The sequence below is a fragment of the Netta rufina genome (genome assembly GCF_964035555.1).
Source record: "Netta rufina genome assembly, chromosome: 2".
In the NCBI taxonomy this organism is placed as follows: domain Eukaryota; kingdom Metazoa; phylum Chordata; class Aves; order Anseriformes; family Anatidae; genus Netta; species Netta rufina.
Window position 1 is genome coordinate 21,153,286 of NC_140124.1, and position 16,732 is coordinate 21,170,017.

At 36.3% G+C, this 16,732-nt stretch overlaps 1 protein-coding gene across 1 annotated transcript in view; it reads right to left on the bottom strand.

Annotated features, from left to right (window-relative positions):
- Positions 1-8,353: 8,353 nt before the first annotated feature.
- SLC39A12 (solute carrier family 39 member 12) overlaps positions 8,354-16,732 on the bottom strand; it is a gene marked incomplete at both ends in the record, with an annotated part of 32,533 nt that continues 24,154 nt past the window's right edge. Inside the window, 3 exons of the mRNA XM_084283140.1 lie at positions 8,354-8,482; positions 13,859-14,046; positions 15,390-15,548. Of these exons, the coding sequence (XP_084139266.1) occupies positions 8,354-8,482; positions 13,859-14,046; positions 15,390-15,548 (476 nt within the window). The remainder of the gene's footprint in view (positions 8,483-13,858; positions 14,047-15,389; positions 15,549-16,732) is intronic.

A 16,732-nucleotide genomic window follows, 5' to 3' on the forward strand; every position in this document is an offset into this window, starting at 1 on the left:
GTTCATAGAAAAGATGTTTATATCTTACATTTTAAATAGACATAGGGGATAAATGAACATGCAATGTGTTTTTCATCAAACATACTGCCTAGGAACTTTCAGTGCTTGAGAAACCGTACTGGCTGTCGGCTGTATTTCAGATGATCTCCTTATCATGTAGATCACAGCAATAGAGGCTCTCTGTGGACTTATGTTTTTTATTTATTTATTTTGTTGTTGTTGTTACAAAGACATGAAAAAGCGTATGTTTGCTTTTGTTTCAAATAGTACAAAGCAGAAATTACCACTTTTAGTAATGTTTCACCAGTAAAAAAATGACATGAGAACTCAGAAGTGGTTTATGCACTTACACACTATAATTCTCAGTAATTCTCACTGATTATTAAAATGGTTAGAGAGTGAACCCTGAATCTAAGGCTATTTTATAAACATATATACAGTGAATGTGAATGTCTCTTCTGCCAAGGCTTTCTGTTTCTTACCATGCAAACCACGAAGCTGAGCTTGTTCCACGCTGGGGAACAAACTTGACAATTTGTTGTCAAATGCAGCCACTTCTGACATAAATAGGGCATAAATAAGTGCAGAAAAAAGGAAGAGGACTTTTTACTATTAAAATATCCATTTTGAACATACAGACAAGTAGTTCTCTAGTAAACTATGGACCTATAGGTTTGTTCTTATTGTCTTGAACCTGGGATACCTTTTGTGTTGTAAATCCTAGAGAAAGAGAGAAAGATATGAAATATATCATATATGAGAGATACAAGAGAATTAAAGAGTCTCTTGTTAAGGCTATGGTTTACATTCATGCCAAAATTGTAAGCTGCAAGACTGTATTGTAGGTTCATTAGTAGCTACTTCAGGTCATCAGCAATTTCCAGTTCACATCACTCAAATCAGATGACTATCCATTATTAAAAACTGTTTTTCTATGTCTTCATATAATCTTCATATAATGCTAGCATGCTGTAAAAGTGAAAGTGGTTAGTTATTGTTTTGCAGAGAAATAATTAAAAAAAAGATTAGGCACATATCCATTGTCAGCTTATAAATCTCATCTGGGAAGCAAAGACTTCAAAAAAACAGTGATTGAAGAAGTGCAGGAGTTCTGATCTTTTGCATTCTGATGTAAACTTACTGCTGAATACCAGTGCTGGTATTTGTACCGTCAATTAAATCTTCTTATTTTTCTTTTGTTAGGTATGCTCAGAAAGCTGGAATGTGTTTTCTGATATCAACAGAAAGTGGGTAGGAACTGCTCTAGCTCTAGTTATGCTTCCTCAGAATTCAGAGCATCCTTTCTGAGGTCCCTCCAGCCCCTAATCCTACACATGCTGTAATTATGAAATGTCTGGAAAAAGATCTAACAAATTAGGTTTTGTCCACAATACTGAAATTTAACACATAGCAGAGCTTATTCTGGGGGAAGAGAGGCAAGGAGAGGAAGGGAAAGAGAAAGAAAGAAAGAAAGAAAGGAAGGAAGGAAGGAAGGAAGGAAGGAAGGAAGGAAGGAAGGAAGGAAGGAAGGAAGGAAGGAAGGAAGGAAGGAAGGAAGGAAGGAAGGAAGGAAGGAAGGAAGACACTATAGCCCTTCTATAGCCCTTCAGTAAAGTGCATGTAATTATTTCTCCATAAAGGAGAATCAAGGTCGAGGGTGGAGTGTTATTTAAGTACAATTCAACCTAAGAATTTTGATGGCATATAAAAATATTACGTACTGGAAAAGAATTTTCAACAGTCATGTGCTTTCTTAGTACACTCTAATAATGCCACATAACACTATGCCAGACAGTCAGCTACTCTGTTGTCTAGACAAACAGCATATTCATGTTAATTACAAGCACAACAAGCCAAATTAAGAAGTAGGGGGTTTGGTAGTAGGAAATGTTAGAAGATGGACCATGCTTTCATAAGTTTTTCATTTCTCATTACTTCAGATGGAATTTAAATCTTGCAAATGAAATTGTACTGATTTAATCAACTATGAATATGTATTTTCCAAAATATATGGCTATGAACATATGGATCATATTTGCAATGCATGTCTCAAGTTTGAGAGTTATTAAAAGTCATCTGTTTTGTAATATTTAAACTATTTCCAGTGTTGAAACTCTACTTCTTAGACACGATATTTTCAAGCAATATTTGTAGAGAATTGTGTGGGTTTAATGTTTGCCAAAGAGAATGAACTACAATGCGGAGGAGCTGATTTGCTTTATATATTTGTTGTTTCTTTTGGCATTTACCCTATCAACTACAAGAACTTTCTCCTTAGACGTTTCCTTGTTCTGGCTTTTCTGGTATGTATCTGTTTTGCCTTGTTTGTCTCCAAGTGGAAAAGGAGATGCTTTGCATTTGTACACGATGATGAATCACAATGCAATTTAGAGTGCATCACCACTTGCATTCATTTCTTCACCAAATTAAAGAAGCAGACTTATTTTCCATTGCATCTTTCCTTCTGAAGCCTTATTCAAGGTGCACTAGAAATATCATTAGTGAGGTCCTGGAGAATGACAGAATGGTTCTAGTACTTGTTGGACTCCTCATGTGTATAGTACTTACAGAATGAATTGCATTCTTCCTTTAGCTCAGCAGTGTCATTTTCTATCTATGCTGCTATGCTGTCCTGGACATATTAAACAGATGTATACTGTCCAATTATGCCCTTCTGAACTTGCTGATGATTACAGCTACTTGCTTTTGAACTGCTGTATCATGCGTATAGGTGACTTCTGTGTGTGAACTTCACAAATGCAATGCCCATACCCTTTTGGATTAGGACAGCATCCAGAAAGTAGGTGTGCTCTTGCTCCAGAGCTAAAACTAAACATTTGCACAGAAATATGAAAATGACTTTGAAGGCTTGAAATTAGGACACAGTATAGTTGCTACTGATAAAACCACCCAAGACCACCAAGGCTAAACCAACACACTTCAGCACAGAAACAAAAAAAGGACTTGTCCTTATATCTAGTACTCATAGCAGTGTCTCTCGAATAAGAAGAATCAAATTGCTGGTACCGTGGTGTAGATAATAATCTCTACTTCTGTATAGTTCTCAGTGAAATTTCCAGTGTTGTATTGCTCTTTCTGAAATTCAGAAGTCACAAGTATGTGCAACACATAGCTCCAAAACCATCAGTATGGATGTTGAAAGAGAATGACAGGTAAGAGCACATATATAGGACTATTTTATGGATTGTGATATTTGTATACCAGAGACAAGGTGATATGGCAAATTCTAGAAAGTCCTTGTCAGAGAAGAGTTTTTGTGAGAGGTGGTGTGCTGGTGGATGTTGTGCCTGGTAGGCAATGACAGAGACACCTGGGATACTCTGAAACAGTTGTCTGGCCTGGGACATGGGTTCTACTTGTCCACCACCTACCTTGGTGAGGGAAACCTGGGCACCTACCCAACAGACCAGTGCAGACATTGTCCTGATGATTCCACTTCAGTGTAGAGGCCATGAAAAGAGAGCAGAAATCACTGTGGTCTTAAATTAAGACTGAGATGTGTCACAAAAATTGCCTACTCTAGTCACTTATACCCACCTCCTCTCTGTTATGGGATAGGCCAGGATAGTCTCTGCTGACCCCAGGGAAAAGGATGAGGAAGGATTCCCAAGCCAGCTTCAGTGGGATGAAAATGATGTCACATACAGACATGTCTAAAGCACTGGATCACTGGAGTGCTGTGGAGTGCACAGCCTGAGCCTGCACTCACAGGGTTATCAGCCAGATCGCTTTCATGATATCCTTGGCATCCAAAGCCAAGACTACACGTACCGTCTGAGAATTTGCCCTGAAGTGAGCCCCTTCAGGACGCCGCAGAGACGGCTATAAAACCTTTGATCCTTTCTCTGCAGCTGTCAAAATGCCCGCTGCAGTACGGGGGAGCTGCAGGAAGGCCTCTCAGGGAGAGCTGAGGAGCCACCCTGCCTGCTCTGTCTCCTGTCATCTCTGCAGAGGAAGCAGCACCAGCCCTCTACGATTCCCTCACCCCCACTAGCTCCAGGATGTTGTTCTGCACTGCCAGCAATGGGAGCTTGGCAGTGACTTCAATACGATGGGGCTGCTCTACGGCGTCTCCTGTTGTGCTCCGGCCCGTTATCAGAGACATAAAAGGAAGAAGGCACTTCTTACATTCCCCTGTGTGACCCGCAGCAGCAGCGCTGCGTGTGGATCTTTTGCTTCTCTGGGGAGAAGGGAATGAAGGTAGCCCTAGTAAAATAAATTACAGGAGTTTTTGTTTTGATTAAAGCCGTTGTGTAACTACTGCTTGTATTTTCTGCATTCACATTCCTAAGGCTGCAATCACAATAGAAGGCAGCTTATTTTTAAGATAAGACTGGACAACAGGTTACAGTAAAGCAAGAGAAGCTAATAACATTGACAAAGTAATCCCTTATTATAAAATTATCATCCCTAATCCTCACTTTGAAGTAAATCTGTTGTTGGTTTCCAGATGCAGGCCAAACATTGTTACAATGATAATACACTTTCTCCCATGCAATGGCAAGGTAAAAGAAAAACAATCCAAATGTATTTGCTAAGGGTTGCTATATCAAAAGCAACCATGTTCTCCTACATTAAAAACGGCATTTTTTTGTCTCTGGAGAAATGCCACCTTCCTGTTTAAAGCATAAAATACAACAGTGGAATAGATGGCAGTATTTAAAACATGCAGATGAGCTCCAGAAACTTTCTAAGGGCATTGGGATAGCTGGCTGCAAAGAAGGTACTATTTATCTTAAGAGTCACTGGGTAATGTGTAACATATACAAAAAAAAAAAAAAAAAAAAAAAAAAGAGAGAGAGAGGTACAAAGTCAACTCTCTTATGCTTAGGATCCCTTATAATTTGGAGTTGGAAGCATTTTTTACGAGGCCTTCTACCACTTTACTTCCAGGAAAAGATACTGTAGCAAACAAATTCTTTCAACTTTTCTTCTTATCTCATTTTCTGTGTATGTAGGAAAGCAATTTTTTTTTTTTTTTCATCATGAGAGTGTCTGAAAACTAAGAATAGATGAAAGAGAGAAATACTAACCCTCTTCTTGCAGAAAAAAATCCTGTATCTATAGATTCATGTATTTTAGGGTTTCAAAGGAACATTATGATTATCTAGTCAGAACTGCCTGACAGGCTGTAAAACCTCACCAAGTAATCTCTCCATCAAGCACATAACATCTGTTTGAGTAATTGCATACCTCTTAGAGAGATACCCAGCCATGATTTAGAGGCTGCAAGTGATGAAGTTCTGCAGCCCTTACTCAGGATTTGACTCAATGAAAACATTGGCATATTATGCTCTTTGTCTGTTAGGTTTGGAGGAACAGAAAGAAATATCTGGCTTTAAATAGAGACTTGTTTGAAATCTGTATGAATAAACTCTACAGCATTTAAAACAAACAAAAAGAGAATGCATCGTAGGAATACTTTTGTACCACCTTTCCTCTTGTGAGGACACAAAACCATATTCTCTCTTTTTTCTTGGGCTTTCCAGAGACCATTGACAAAAAGATGAATTCTTCAGATTTAAACTGATCTAGTTTTCAAATTCAGTGACCTATAAAATAGTTTCCAATACTCTGTAAAATGCATTGTTCCTGAAATACAATCTAGTTTTGCTTTATGTCTGGTAATGCTCCATCTTCAGTATCCAATTTTAAACATACTAATGCCAGGAGAATAAAAGCAGAGTAACCAACTTTAAGCAGAAGCAAAAGTTCTCTCATAGGTATCGTAAGAATTCAAACATCTGTGGGCTAATGAGACTGGGTATTCAGACTTGGTACCAAGTCAAAATGGTGACCAAATTGCTCACATACTGATAAACACCACGGAAACGTGAGAACTCTGCAACAGAAATAGAGTAACTGGCATTCTGATTGATGCATTTGTGTATGAGGTGGAAGCTGTATGAATATACTTGCTTGTTAAGTGTGATGAAAAAATCTGATAAATATATATACATATACACAAAAGATAGTATTTTCTGAATGGATTTATGTAAATGCAGTATGCTCCCAGATCTCCTCAGGACGTGAACCTATGCTTGTATGCAACTGTAAAGAACACACTGCCAGAAATTACTTGACCTCTCTCTGACACATTGATGATAAAAAAATATTTCAGAATATAATAATATTGCCAAAACATGATCATGTTGGTAATCTTGTTTCCTGTTCTAGTGAGCATTAAGCATATATAAACAAAGCACAGTAATTCTGCTCTTTGAAATAACAAGTTTCCAATATTCATTTGCACCATCTGATACAAGAATAGATTTTGCTTACGTCCAGTGGTGTCCTTCTATTGCTTGAATTGACTGCTGCAGCTGAAGGTCATTGAATTCATGCCAATACAAACAGATGAAATACTGGAAAAACATTAAAAAAAAATAAAAAAAATCTTACCTTCCTACAAACAAGCACAAACTCCTGAAAAATGAAACCTTTGAAAAGAGAAGCATTAGCTAGGACTCCTTAGCTGACTAGGCAGCTTTCAAAGTTAAACTCACAGAAAAAAGCAGTCATAATATTTGCACACCTACATAAAACAGGTTTGTATTTTACTTTGGGACTTTAAACAGCTTGGTTCATTTCCCTAGCCACACAGAAACTTCCTGTGTGACCTTGGATAAATTGTTTGTGACAAGGTTTTTGAAGGTATGTGTATGTACACTTAGATGTGCATTAGGGTATTTGCTAGAGATTCCCATAATTTACAGGCACTGAAAATGAGTGCATAGCTACCTTTAAAATGATTTTTGTGTTTTTCCTAAGGGTGGCCTGTGACGGACCAGAAGTCCACAAGCCCACAAACCCAGGCTGTTCTAAATGATAAAAATCACACTTATTTTAAATTTTGATGTTAAGGTAGTGTGGTGCCCATGAAGCCTTTAAGAACTGACAACGCTCTAGTATAGAGTATGATCTCTGTAATATGAGAATATTGTACCTTCAATAGAAGCTGCCAAATACATGCAAAAAACATTTTGAGAGTCAAAAAGTATCACAATGTAGCTGTTTTTCAGGATTAATTAAGACAAAGAAGAAAAGTATGCACCCTTTTGAATAAAGAATATAGGTTTGTTCTGTAACTTGCTCTCCTTATTAACACACATGAAGGAAGGGAGAAAGAATGCACCTCAACTTTCCAATAAAAGCGTAAATTAGGTAGGGGAGGATTCCTTATGCCAAAAAATGGCATCTTAATAATAGAAATCACAGAGCTGAGTGCTGCTCAGTTCCTCCTGGAAGCTGCTCAGCACCTCAGAATCAGGACAGAATCTATATATTTGTTTCAGGCTTGATTCTGTAACACAAAATTAAATGAGTCATCTGTAACTTACGTAGAATTCCCATAAAATCAAGAGGACTAATTACACAAAAATCACTCAGTTAGGAGGAATCAGACCCTAAGAGAGCACAACTATATACACTTTAGACAATTGAAAAAGCTCTTTCCACTATGCACATCGTATTTGTATGAATAAGCTAATTGCTGGCTGGAAGGCACTATTGGAGTTTATTAAACATGATGGCTCAAAAGCAACATCTGGCTCAAGGAATCCCTTGATTTGAGAAGGCTGGAAGGGATATTCGTGAAGAAATCCTTTCAACTTTTCTTAAAATCTTCCTCAAACATCTGTCAGGAGTAGGATAATGCAGAAAGTGGTTACTATGACAGTTATTATGGTCCAGTGCTTGAGTGTCACAGTTCCATCACATGTATGACAAACTATGCAACAGTCAGAAAAGCACTTACACTCAAAATTTTGTACCTACTACAGTGGACCAGTGAGATATGACTACCAAGGATCATTATGATGGCAAAATAAATAATGAATATACTATACAGAGATTGCTGTATGCATTTAACAGTTTAGTTTTGTTATGCGTTTTAGCTTTATGTAAATACATTTATTCCTTATACTATGAGGCAACAAACTTTTCTGTTTCAAATTATTCAAATATGGTTAGTCCACTTTAATTATTGCATATAAAAGTGTTTTATTCTTTCTTCAATCAGACTGGCAGAGATCACTTAGAGCATTCAGCTAGAACAGTCTTAATAAAAACTAATCAAAAGCTCCTGTGAGTTTGAGCATGGGATCTGGTAAACTCAGTAACAAATGAAACATAATTCTAAACATTCATGTCTACAAAAAAAAAAAAAAAAAAAAAATCTGAACAATAAGTTAATAAAGTAAAATAGTTATCTACTGTTCAGATATAAAAATACCAACAACTTAATTTATATATCACTATAACAGACATGACAAAACTGTGAATAATGCTATCCACTGTCGTAAGTGGTACTTCAAGATTTCCGATGGAAAACTCATATTTTAATTTTCTGTTCATATACAGCCAAAAGTAAGAGGCAGAGCCAGCCTAATAGTAATCCAAGGTTCTGTAGGAGAAACATCAACCAGGGTCGCCGTGTCTGAATATGAGTCATTTCAGGAAGCTAAAAAAAGAATAAGACACCAGAATGAGAGCCAGATATATTCATCTCTGGGAAAAAAGTCTTATGGGAAAACAAGACAAACTTCATTAAAAAAAAAGAGTTTCAAAATACTGCGCTTCTGAATATAGCTATTAATCTGTTACATGTTCTGTACATTGTAATGACACAGATCTTGACAGTGAAATATTTAATTTAATAAAATTCTACCCATTTTGGTTCTTTTACTAATACCAAAAAGAAATATAAATGAGATTACAAAATTTCTTAACTTCTCAATAGTTTTTAGTAATTTTATACAGCTGTCTGTAAGGAAATTCTTATTTAGTAAAATTAGTGATTCCCTTTTGTGGGAATAAATGAGTTTGAGTTATTTTGTTTCTGTACTATATATAGGGTCAATCCTGCTCTTGCTGAAATAACTGGCAGAGCTCCTATTTACTTGGGCTTTGGTAAGTACATAAGTAGAAAGCAGATTTTTTATTTTTTTTTAATATGCTAGAAAGAAAATACCTTTAATATTTTTCTATGAAAGTTTTCAATCAAGTAAAAGAGCAGCATCTGTTTATAATCATATTAGAAGCTACTTACACGTTGACCTTCCACCATACATGATCTTTTATCAAAGTTTTAAACAAAAAGTATGTCTCAATAGAGCCTGTGAAAATAATGCCTCGGGCTCAGACTCTCTTAGTATTCATGCTTTGTGTATTGTGGACACCAAGGGAGATACCAACAACTGCTGCTATTTTCACATCCATTTTGGAAATAAAGATAGAGTAACAGCCTGGCACTGCACTTTTTAATTTTTATTTTGCTGTTGCTGTTTGTTTGTTTTTGTCTGTTTTTTTGAGAACTTCAAAACAAAATATGCAAAAAAATGAGTGAGTTGTCCTGGCACTCTCCCATTGCCTTGCCTTCCTGCTCCACTCACAGCCTGTGCTGGAATGAAGCCACTTATTTCCTTTGCTCTTTTAGAGTCTCCTCACACACGTTGTAACATCAGCCACTGGGAGACAGTGGAGTGGTGCTGAGCAAGGAGGCTGATGGGGCACATTTACACCTATTTCAGAGTGGGGTCTCTGGGTCTGCTTCTTTGGCACTCCTCTTTCTCTGGAAAGAGGAGTGAGCCCAGATGAAGGCATTGGAGTGAAAAGTCTGCCCACACTTTAACATTTTGCATAAAAATAACAGGCAAATGCAGAAGCCCTAGATCTTTGAAACTACTGGGCAGCAGTTTAAATTATGTTACAAATGTGCATCTTAAAAACTCATGTAGTTATATTTAATTTATATTTAAGGGGCTTCAGAAGCATTTAACCTAGAGCAAATGTAAACACCTCAGAATTCTGATGTAAATCAAAATCTAAACTGTCATCTTGTAAGTGTTCAGAGCATGTGGTTTTTGTTTTGTATATAAATTAAAATGGTTAATTACAGCTTAGGCCTGAATCCAGGCTTTCAGTCCAGACCTTTGTTCTTTCTAATTTATCTTTATAATCAGTCTATTTTATTTTCTTCCCCAGTACATGGATGAACAAGTTCTCTGACCGTGTACAAGAGGAAACTTTTCCCCCTTCCACTGCAAAAGTCACTATTTTCTGTTATTGGTGTCACTGCTGAGTTATGGTATACACAGGGTAAAATAAGTTGCTAAGAAAGTTTAAAAAAGTAATTCTCCACAGGCTGTATCATTCCTGTGTCCAGTGTAGATCTCTACTCCCTCCACCTAACCTATGTGCTTATTACCAAATGCACAGATAATTTTTATAGCCTTACCTAGTGTGACATCCCTCTTTATCTCTTTGAAAATAAAAGCCAACTGCTGCCACAGTATCATTGATGGTTCCCCTATTCTTTGTGAACTTGCATGCACAGAATGTGTGTGGCACAGCAGGGAAGTGCTTCCAGTTGGGGAGCATAAGACTATTCAATTGGCAGATGCACAACACCAGAATTTAATAGCACCATAACCAAGATGTTGGATGCCATCACACTTGCTAAAGCTTGAAATCTGTTTGAGGCCAAAGAGTCACTGTTAACTGAAGGACTACTTTATTCCTACTTCAGCTTATATTTTTATCCGTGAGTACAGGAAGAATCAGCAAGCACCATTCTGAATGAAGGAATGAGGGCTCTAAGCCATGGGCTGGTTAAACATGAGTTCTGCCAAGCTGGGGCACATATGGTACAGCTGTGCTGCTGTGCCACAACAGCACAATAAGCCTCTTTGAAAATACTCCTTTGACGCCAAAATCCAAAAGATAAGTTTAAGGTTAGTCAGAGAATACTTCAATTAGGTACCTCATGGAGTGGTTGGCTAGCTCACACTACTTTGATACCTTTATTCTCTTTCTTGCTTCTATCTTCCACCTTTCAAATTAGACAGTAAGTCTTTTTGGTCAGTAACTATATAATCCTATAGGATTTGAGCAATCACTCAGAAATGATCTCCTAGCCCTTAGGGTTTAATACAATGCAAGTGATTTCATAAATATTTATCCATAATGATTACTTCATAGATACTCATTTTAAAGACTGATTAAGGATTTGCAGGTTTGTTTCTCAAGAGGAAAAGAGGACATGTTTTATCAAAGAAACAATTCATTAGGAGTGAGTTGGTCTGTTCTGTTACATGTATAGGTGTCTCAAGTTTTGTTTCAGATTAAATGAATGTTAAAGAAAAGATATGCTTTTGATGAAAACATCTTTGGAAATAGTGCAATGATATGATTATAGTTATGACCTCTAAACAGAGGGCAAACATAAAAATCTCATTATACTTTTCATAAAAAAGCTGCTTTTCAGGGGATTTAATTTTGGTTAAACAGAATCTAAAGACAAGATTATTACGGGCTTTTACTTACATGCATATCTTGAAGCCAACAATCAGTTCACATTGTAATATTTCACCTGTGCATACACATTTGCAAATCAAAACATTCCTCCATTCTACCTTCCCTAATTGCTAGGAAGATGAAAAATTTTGCAAAATTCCTTGGGGAAAAATGATGAAGGCTATAAATCATTTTATCCACTGTCCTTCCCCTCAGATTTTTAAAATGATTAGTCTATGCTGCTTATTAATGGAACTAGAATGCCATTTTTAAGAATGAAAATTATTTAGTTAAGCACAAAAGTACTTTTGTGCAATCTTGATTGTGCAGCAATCTCACAGTGCTGTCTTGTGACTGAACCTCCATCTCATATCCCTCAATGTTCCACAATGCAGAGATCAGTGAAACTGTTCAGTCTTATTTAACTAACATGGAAGTATGTGAAAGTCCATAAAACAGATTCTGAAAATTATTGTTATGCTTTGCACACCCTTAGGTATTTGTGCACCTTTGGAAGGAACACTGATGATTGCTGTTTGTAGATGAGAATGCAACAGAAAGTGAAAGTTATTTGCATGCAGAAAATTGAAAAATATATAAAGCATGGCTGATTATCTTTTGAGATGTACTATACAAACATATGATTTTTTTCAGATCTATAGATTCCTGCCATGCCAGAGGAATTTTTTGAAATAAAATATCTGTGATACTTAGTACTTGCACTTCTGGCAAAGAGATGAACAACCCAATAGCAGTTCTTTTCACAAAGTGAAAAGAACTTTTCAAAAGTTGATTGGAAACCCTACTGTTCATAGCAGGGAGGTGAGAGAAGCAAGATCTTTCTCTTTCTCTCCTTCTCCTTCTCCTCACATCAAGAACAAGGTTACAGTGTTGACCTGAGAACAAGAAAAAAATGTGCGCTCTCTTTCTGCGTAAATTCGTGTATTTTCTTGGGCTTTACAGCTGGCACATTGTTTTGAAGACTTGGGAAAAAAATGTGGTGTTGTTCTGGGAACTTTATCCTCCTGATCCTTCTCTGAAGGAAAGATATGACTAAGTCCTTAACCAAGTTAATAAATCCATGTCTATTATTCAATAGGAAGGCAACCTCACCTCCAAATTTCTCTGTGTCAGAAGAAGATACACAATGGTATCTTGGTACACAATGTTCTTGTCTGCTATTCACAACCTCAGTCAGGACAGTTGACACATCCACAGTCCTCAGTCAGTTCCTTCATAAGCTCTTAGGTGCATTTTATATTCACATTACTTATGTTACAGGAGGAAAAAAATGGACCATAAAACACCCAAGGTCTAAGGCCAATGATTACAAGTAGATTTTTTAATGGGTTATAATACTGACATGGCATATGAGGTTTCAAGTATAGTTTCTGAACCTGGGAAATGATATCATAGGCATGAGATGAGGGGTGGTAGTAAACAAAACAGAGACAGCCAGACTTGGGAAAGGCATGGTAACAGTTTATGAGGAGAGAAACCTCTTATTTTTTTTTTTCATTTATTTTTTTTCAACCTCTGGACCTAATGACTCAATATACTCAGTCTTTGTTCAGAAGCTTGAAAACAAATTTATCTTAACAAACATTAGTTAAAGAGCCTTGTGACACTTAAAATTATAATAATCTGGCAAGGTAATTAATGTCTGTGTTGTTATGAGTGTAACATTTAGGCATCTCTTCAATAAATGATGTGTCCAGAGGCATGAGTGACTCCACTATGTTCTTCCACAGCCCTTAGACCTCTCCCAATTCTCTCTCCCAATTTTTTTTTTTTTGTCTTCAGATTTTATTTTCTATAGTTTGATCATTGTTATTGAACTGGCATTATAAAAAGTGATGGAAAATATGAAAAAATAGACAATATAACAGGTTTTTAATTGCTTAGGAACTCATCCAAACCTCTCTGAGATAGAAAGGCAGGCCTCAGAGAGCACAGGATAAGCATCTTGTATTTTAGTTCAGAAACTACAAATTCATGTTGAAATAATGGGTGAATAATATACGGAGGGAAAAAAAAAAAAAAGTACCAAGAAAAATGTGACCAAATATAACAAAGTTATAGATATATAAGTTATATACAAGTTAAATTTTATAGTTATATAACTATCTAAATCTTATAGTTATATAAGATTTTAAAAAAAAAAAAAAAAAGGGCAAAAAAAAAAGTACAGGTTCAATTTTTTAAAATGTTATTTTAATTTACCTTTAAGCAATTCTTCCAGACCTAAATATATATCGATTTATATCAATATATAAATCCTCTTTTAAAAGTCCTCTGTGCCTTTCTCATATATTACTCTTTTTATAGCTTTTATTTCACCTTTTTATTACTAATCACACCTGTAATGGCAGTGACACCAAATAAAACCAGACTATTGATCTAAGCCCTGTACACATACATGGCAGATGTGTTCTTCCCAAGAAGCCTATGTGAATATTTTTTTCCCTCTAAGTTCATCTGACACTCATCTGTAATGTGGATATGTTAAATGGAAAGTATAACAATAGACAGAATTTCTCACCATTTCTGCTAAAGATAAATACAAGAACATTCCAGCGGTAACTGTAAAAATCCAGTTTTGAATGCATGGGTCAGTTGAAACAGAAAGGCCAATATAGAGCCCTAAGAATGCTGTTAGTGCACTTATAAAATTCATCAAAATTGCAATCTTTGTGGGGAGCCCAGTACTTAGTAGCACAGCAAAATCTCCTGCAAAGAGAAAAAATAAGACAGAAAAATTATTATTTAGCTCATAAATGTATTTGTAGGATTCTTTGTAATAAAACATGAAGTAAAATAATTAAGATATGTACAAAGAAGACAGTGAAGGATGGAGGATTGCCCTTAGATTTCTATAGAATTGGTTATGAACTCAACCAAAAAAAAAAAAAAAAAAAGTATTTGTTTAGCTGTTCCTAAAGATAGCATACAGTATACAGGAGTGGCTTCTGTTAGTTCTTGATGTTCTGTGATATTTCCAACTTGGATACATGCAAAAGTGAAGTCACATGCTTTCCCAGAGTTTCTAAATCTTTTTTTGATTGGGAACTTGCCAGTTAAATCATGTGAGTATATTTACAAGGTCTTTGAGTGTTTTACAGGTGCTGCAAGTCAGAAAAAAACTACGTCTGCCCGATTCCAGATTGAGTTCACTGATTGATTGCACTGATTTTAGATTTTTTAAACTATATATCAGAATCCTATTCCATATTTTTCCTTGTAAATTAAATGATCTTATCAGGGGTCCACAGCAATAGATTTATTTTTTTTTTTCTGTATCCATGTGGAAATATGACTTAGACACTGTGGTACCATTGCACCAGAATTAAAGTCTGGCTTTGGAGTTAGGTATTCAGTACTTTTACAAGGGAAGGGAGGGAGGAAAGGAGAGAGAGAGGGGAAGGGAGGGAGGGGGAGAGGAAGGAAGGAGAACCTAAAATTCTCAACTCAGTCTTGCCATTATATATATGTTCATCAGCACAATATCAGGAACTTCAGCCATGTTGAAAGATTTACAGTAAGGCGATAATTGGGGAAATTTTTCAACAGAACTATCTTACTGTCCTGTCTGCTAGTAAAATAGGTCATACATCTTCTTTTGTTATCTTGGTATTCTTGATTAGTAGCAGGAATGAGGGTAGCACAAAGGTTGCATTGTTAAATAGCTCTGCTGTATATGAAAACTCAGATAGCCCATTGTGTCAGGAATGCCCATTTTTGCACACATGGCTCTTTCTCACAACTTACTATCTTTTTGTTTCTATAGACATGAGAATAAAGGGTCAGTCAGGTCTGACACCATTTACATCTGAAGAAGGTGAGATGAGACGGTAGCCAAGAATTATGGCAGAAGTCTCCTCTTCTTTTTGTGGAGGGGAAAGAGAAGTGCATAACCTCTTCATATACCCATCTGATACATTCCACCTCACCCATTAAAGTTCATGACGCTATAAGCAATTTCTACTGACATCATACAGGAAAGAATTGTGTGGAAAAGCTGTAACTACAAAGCCAATCAGGAAATAGGAAAAATACACATACATATTTCTTACCCATTTCATGAGGAATTTCATGGCATAATATAGCAATAGTCGTTGTCACACCTGTTTCTGTTGAGGATGAGAAAGCTGCTCCTATTACCAAACCATCAGCAAAATTGTGAAGACTGTCACCTACCAGAACCATTATTGCTAACAAGCTAATTTTCTTACCTAGGAAAAAGGAAAAAGAATCAAACAACAAAAAAAGCCCAGAAGTTTAAACATAAAAAAGTATTGTAATTTTTGCTAGGTTAAAATTTATTTATTTATTTATGAATTCACATATAACATCATGAAAAGTCACAACAGTTAGAAGACAATTGTGCTTATCTGTTATGTCCTTGAAATTGTACTTCCTTCAATACACTTGAAATGAAAAGGGAGATTGTAGAACAATTCAGAAATTAAAATACCAGGAAGATATTTTTTTTATTTTATTTTTTCTTTTTTTAGGTCAACTCTTTGGACTAAAAGCTAGAGTTCAGTTTGAGTCCAATCTTGTGATAAACCCTAAGGGTTTCCATACTCTTTTTTTGGTTGGTGAAATTCACACAAATTTTCCTGCATCCTACATTATTTTTTTTTCCTTAAAATTGGGAGCTTTTCCACCATCACTCTCAGAATTGCACAACTGCAATGAAGATGAAGTCTCATGCAGCTGACTGTTTTGATACTGTAAAGCATTTCAATACTGAGTTTTTCAGGGTCTGTTTTTTATGAGATTGTATTAAGTGGAAAAATAGAGATGAAAGGCAATAAGCCCCAGAGTGTCACTATTAGCTCAGTATCACAGCATGCTCATTTCTAACTTTTGTTCCAATCAATTAATAGCAGTTAGGCTCATAGTATTCCTGTCTACAGCATCACTCTTGGACACAGATGGCTGTTTTTCCTTCCCATACTGTTCTGTGAGCTTAGTGTGGAACAGCACATTTGATGCTCACAACATCAAACCAGACTTCTTGAGAGGAAAGGCGCTACTGGTGATACAAGTACTAAAATCAAGCTAGGGAATTGGACAGTCTCTCTGTCTAGCCTGTAATCCAGACAGTTGGGTAGCATGCTGAGTGGATTCATGGGGAGGGATTATATCTCTTCAAGTAGCAATGAAGCTCAATATTTAGGCTCAATGTCTAGGCTTTGCAACACGTTTCATAGGCACCGCTATTTTATCCGCAATCCTAAAAGCAGGGCTTTCTAATGCCTCCCAGGAAACTCATCCACCTTACCTCTATGCAGAATAGACAGCACACTTTGCAGAGGGTTACTTTTATGACTGAAAAAGCAGGGTCACAATTTGGATCTTAAGCATCACGTTTTTTCCTGGTCCCACACAGACATAATATGACAGTCTA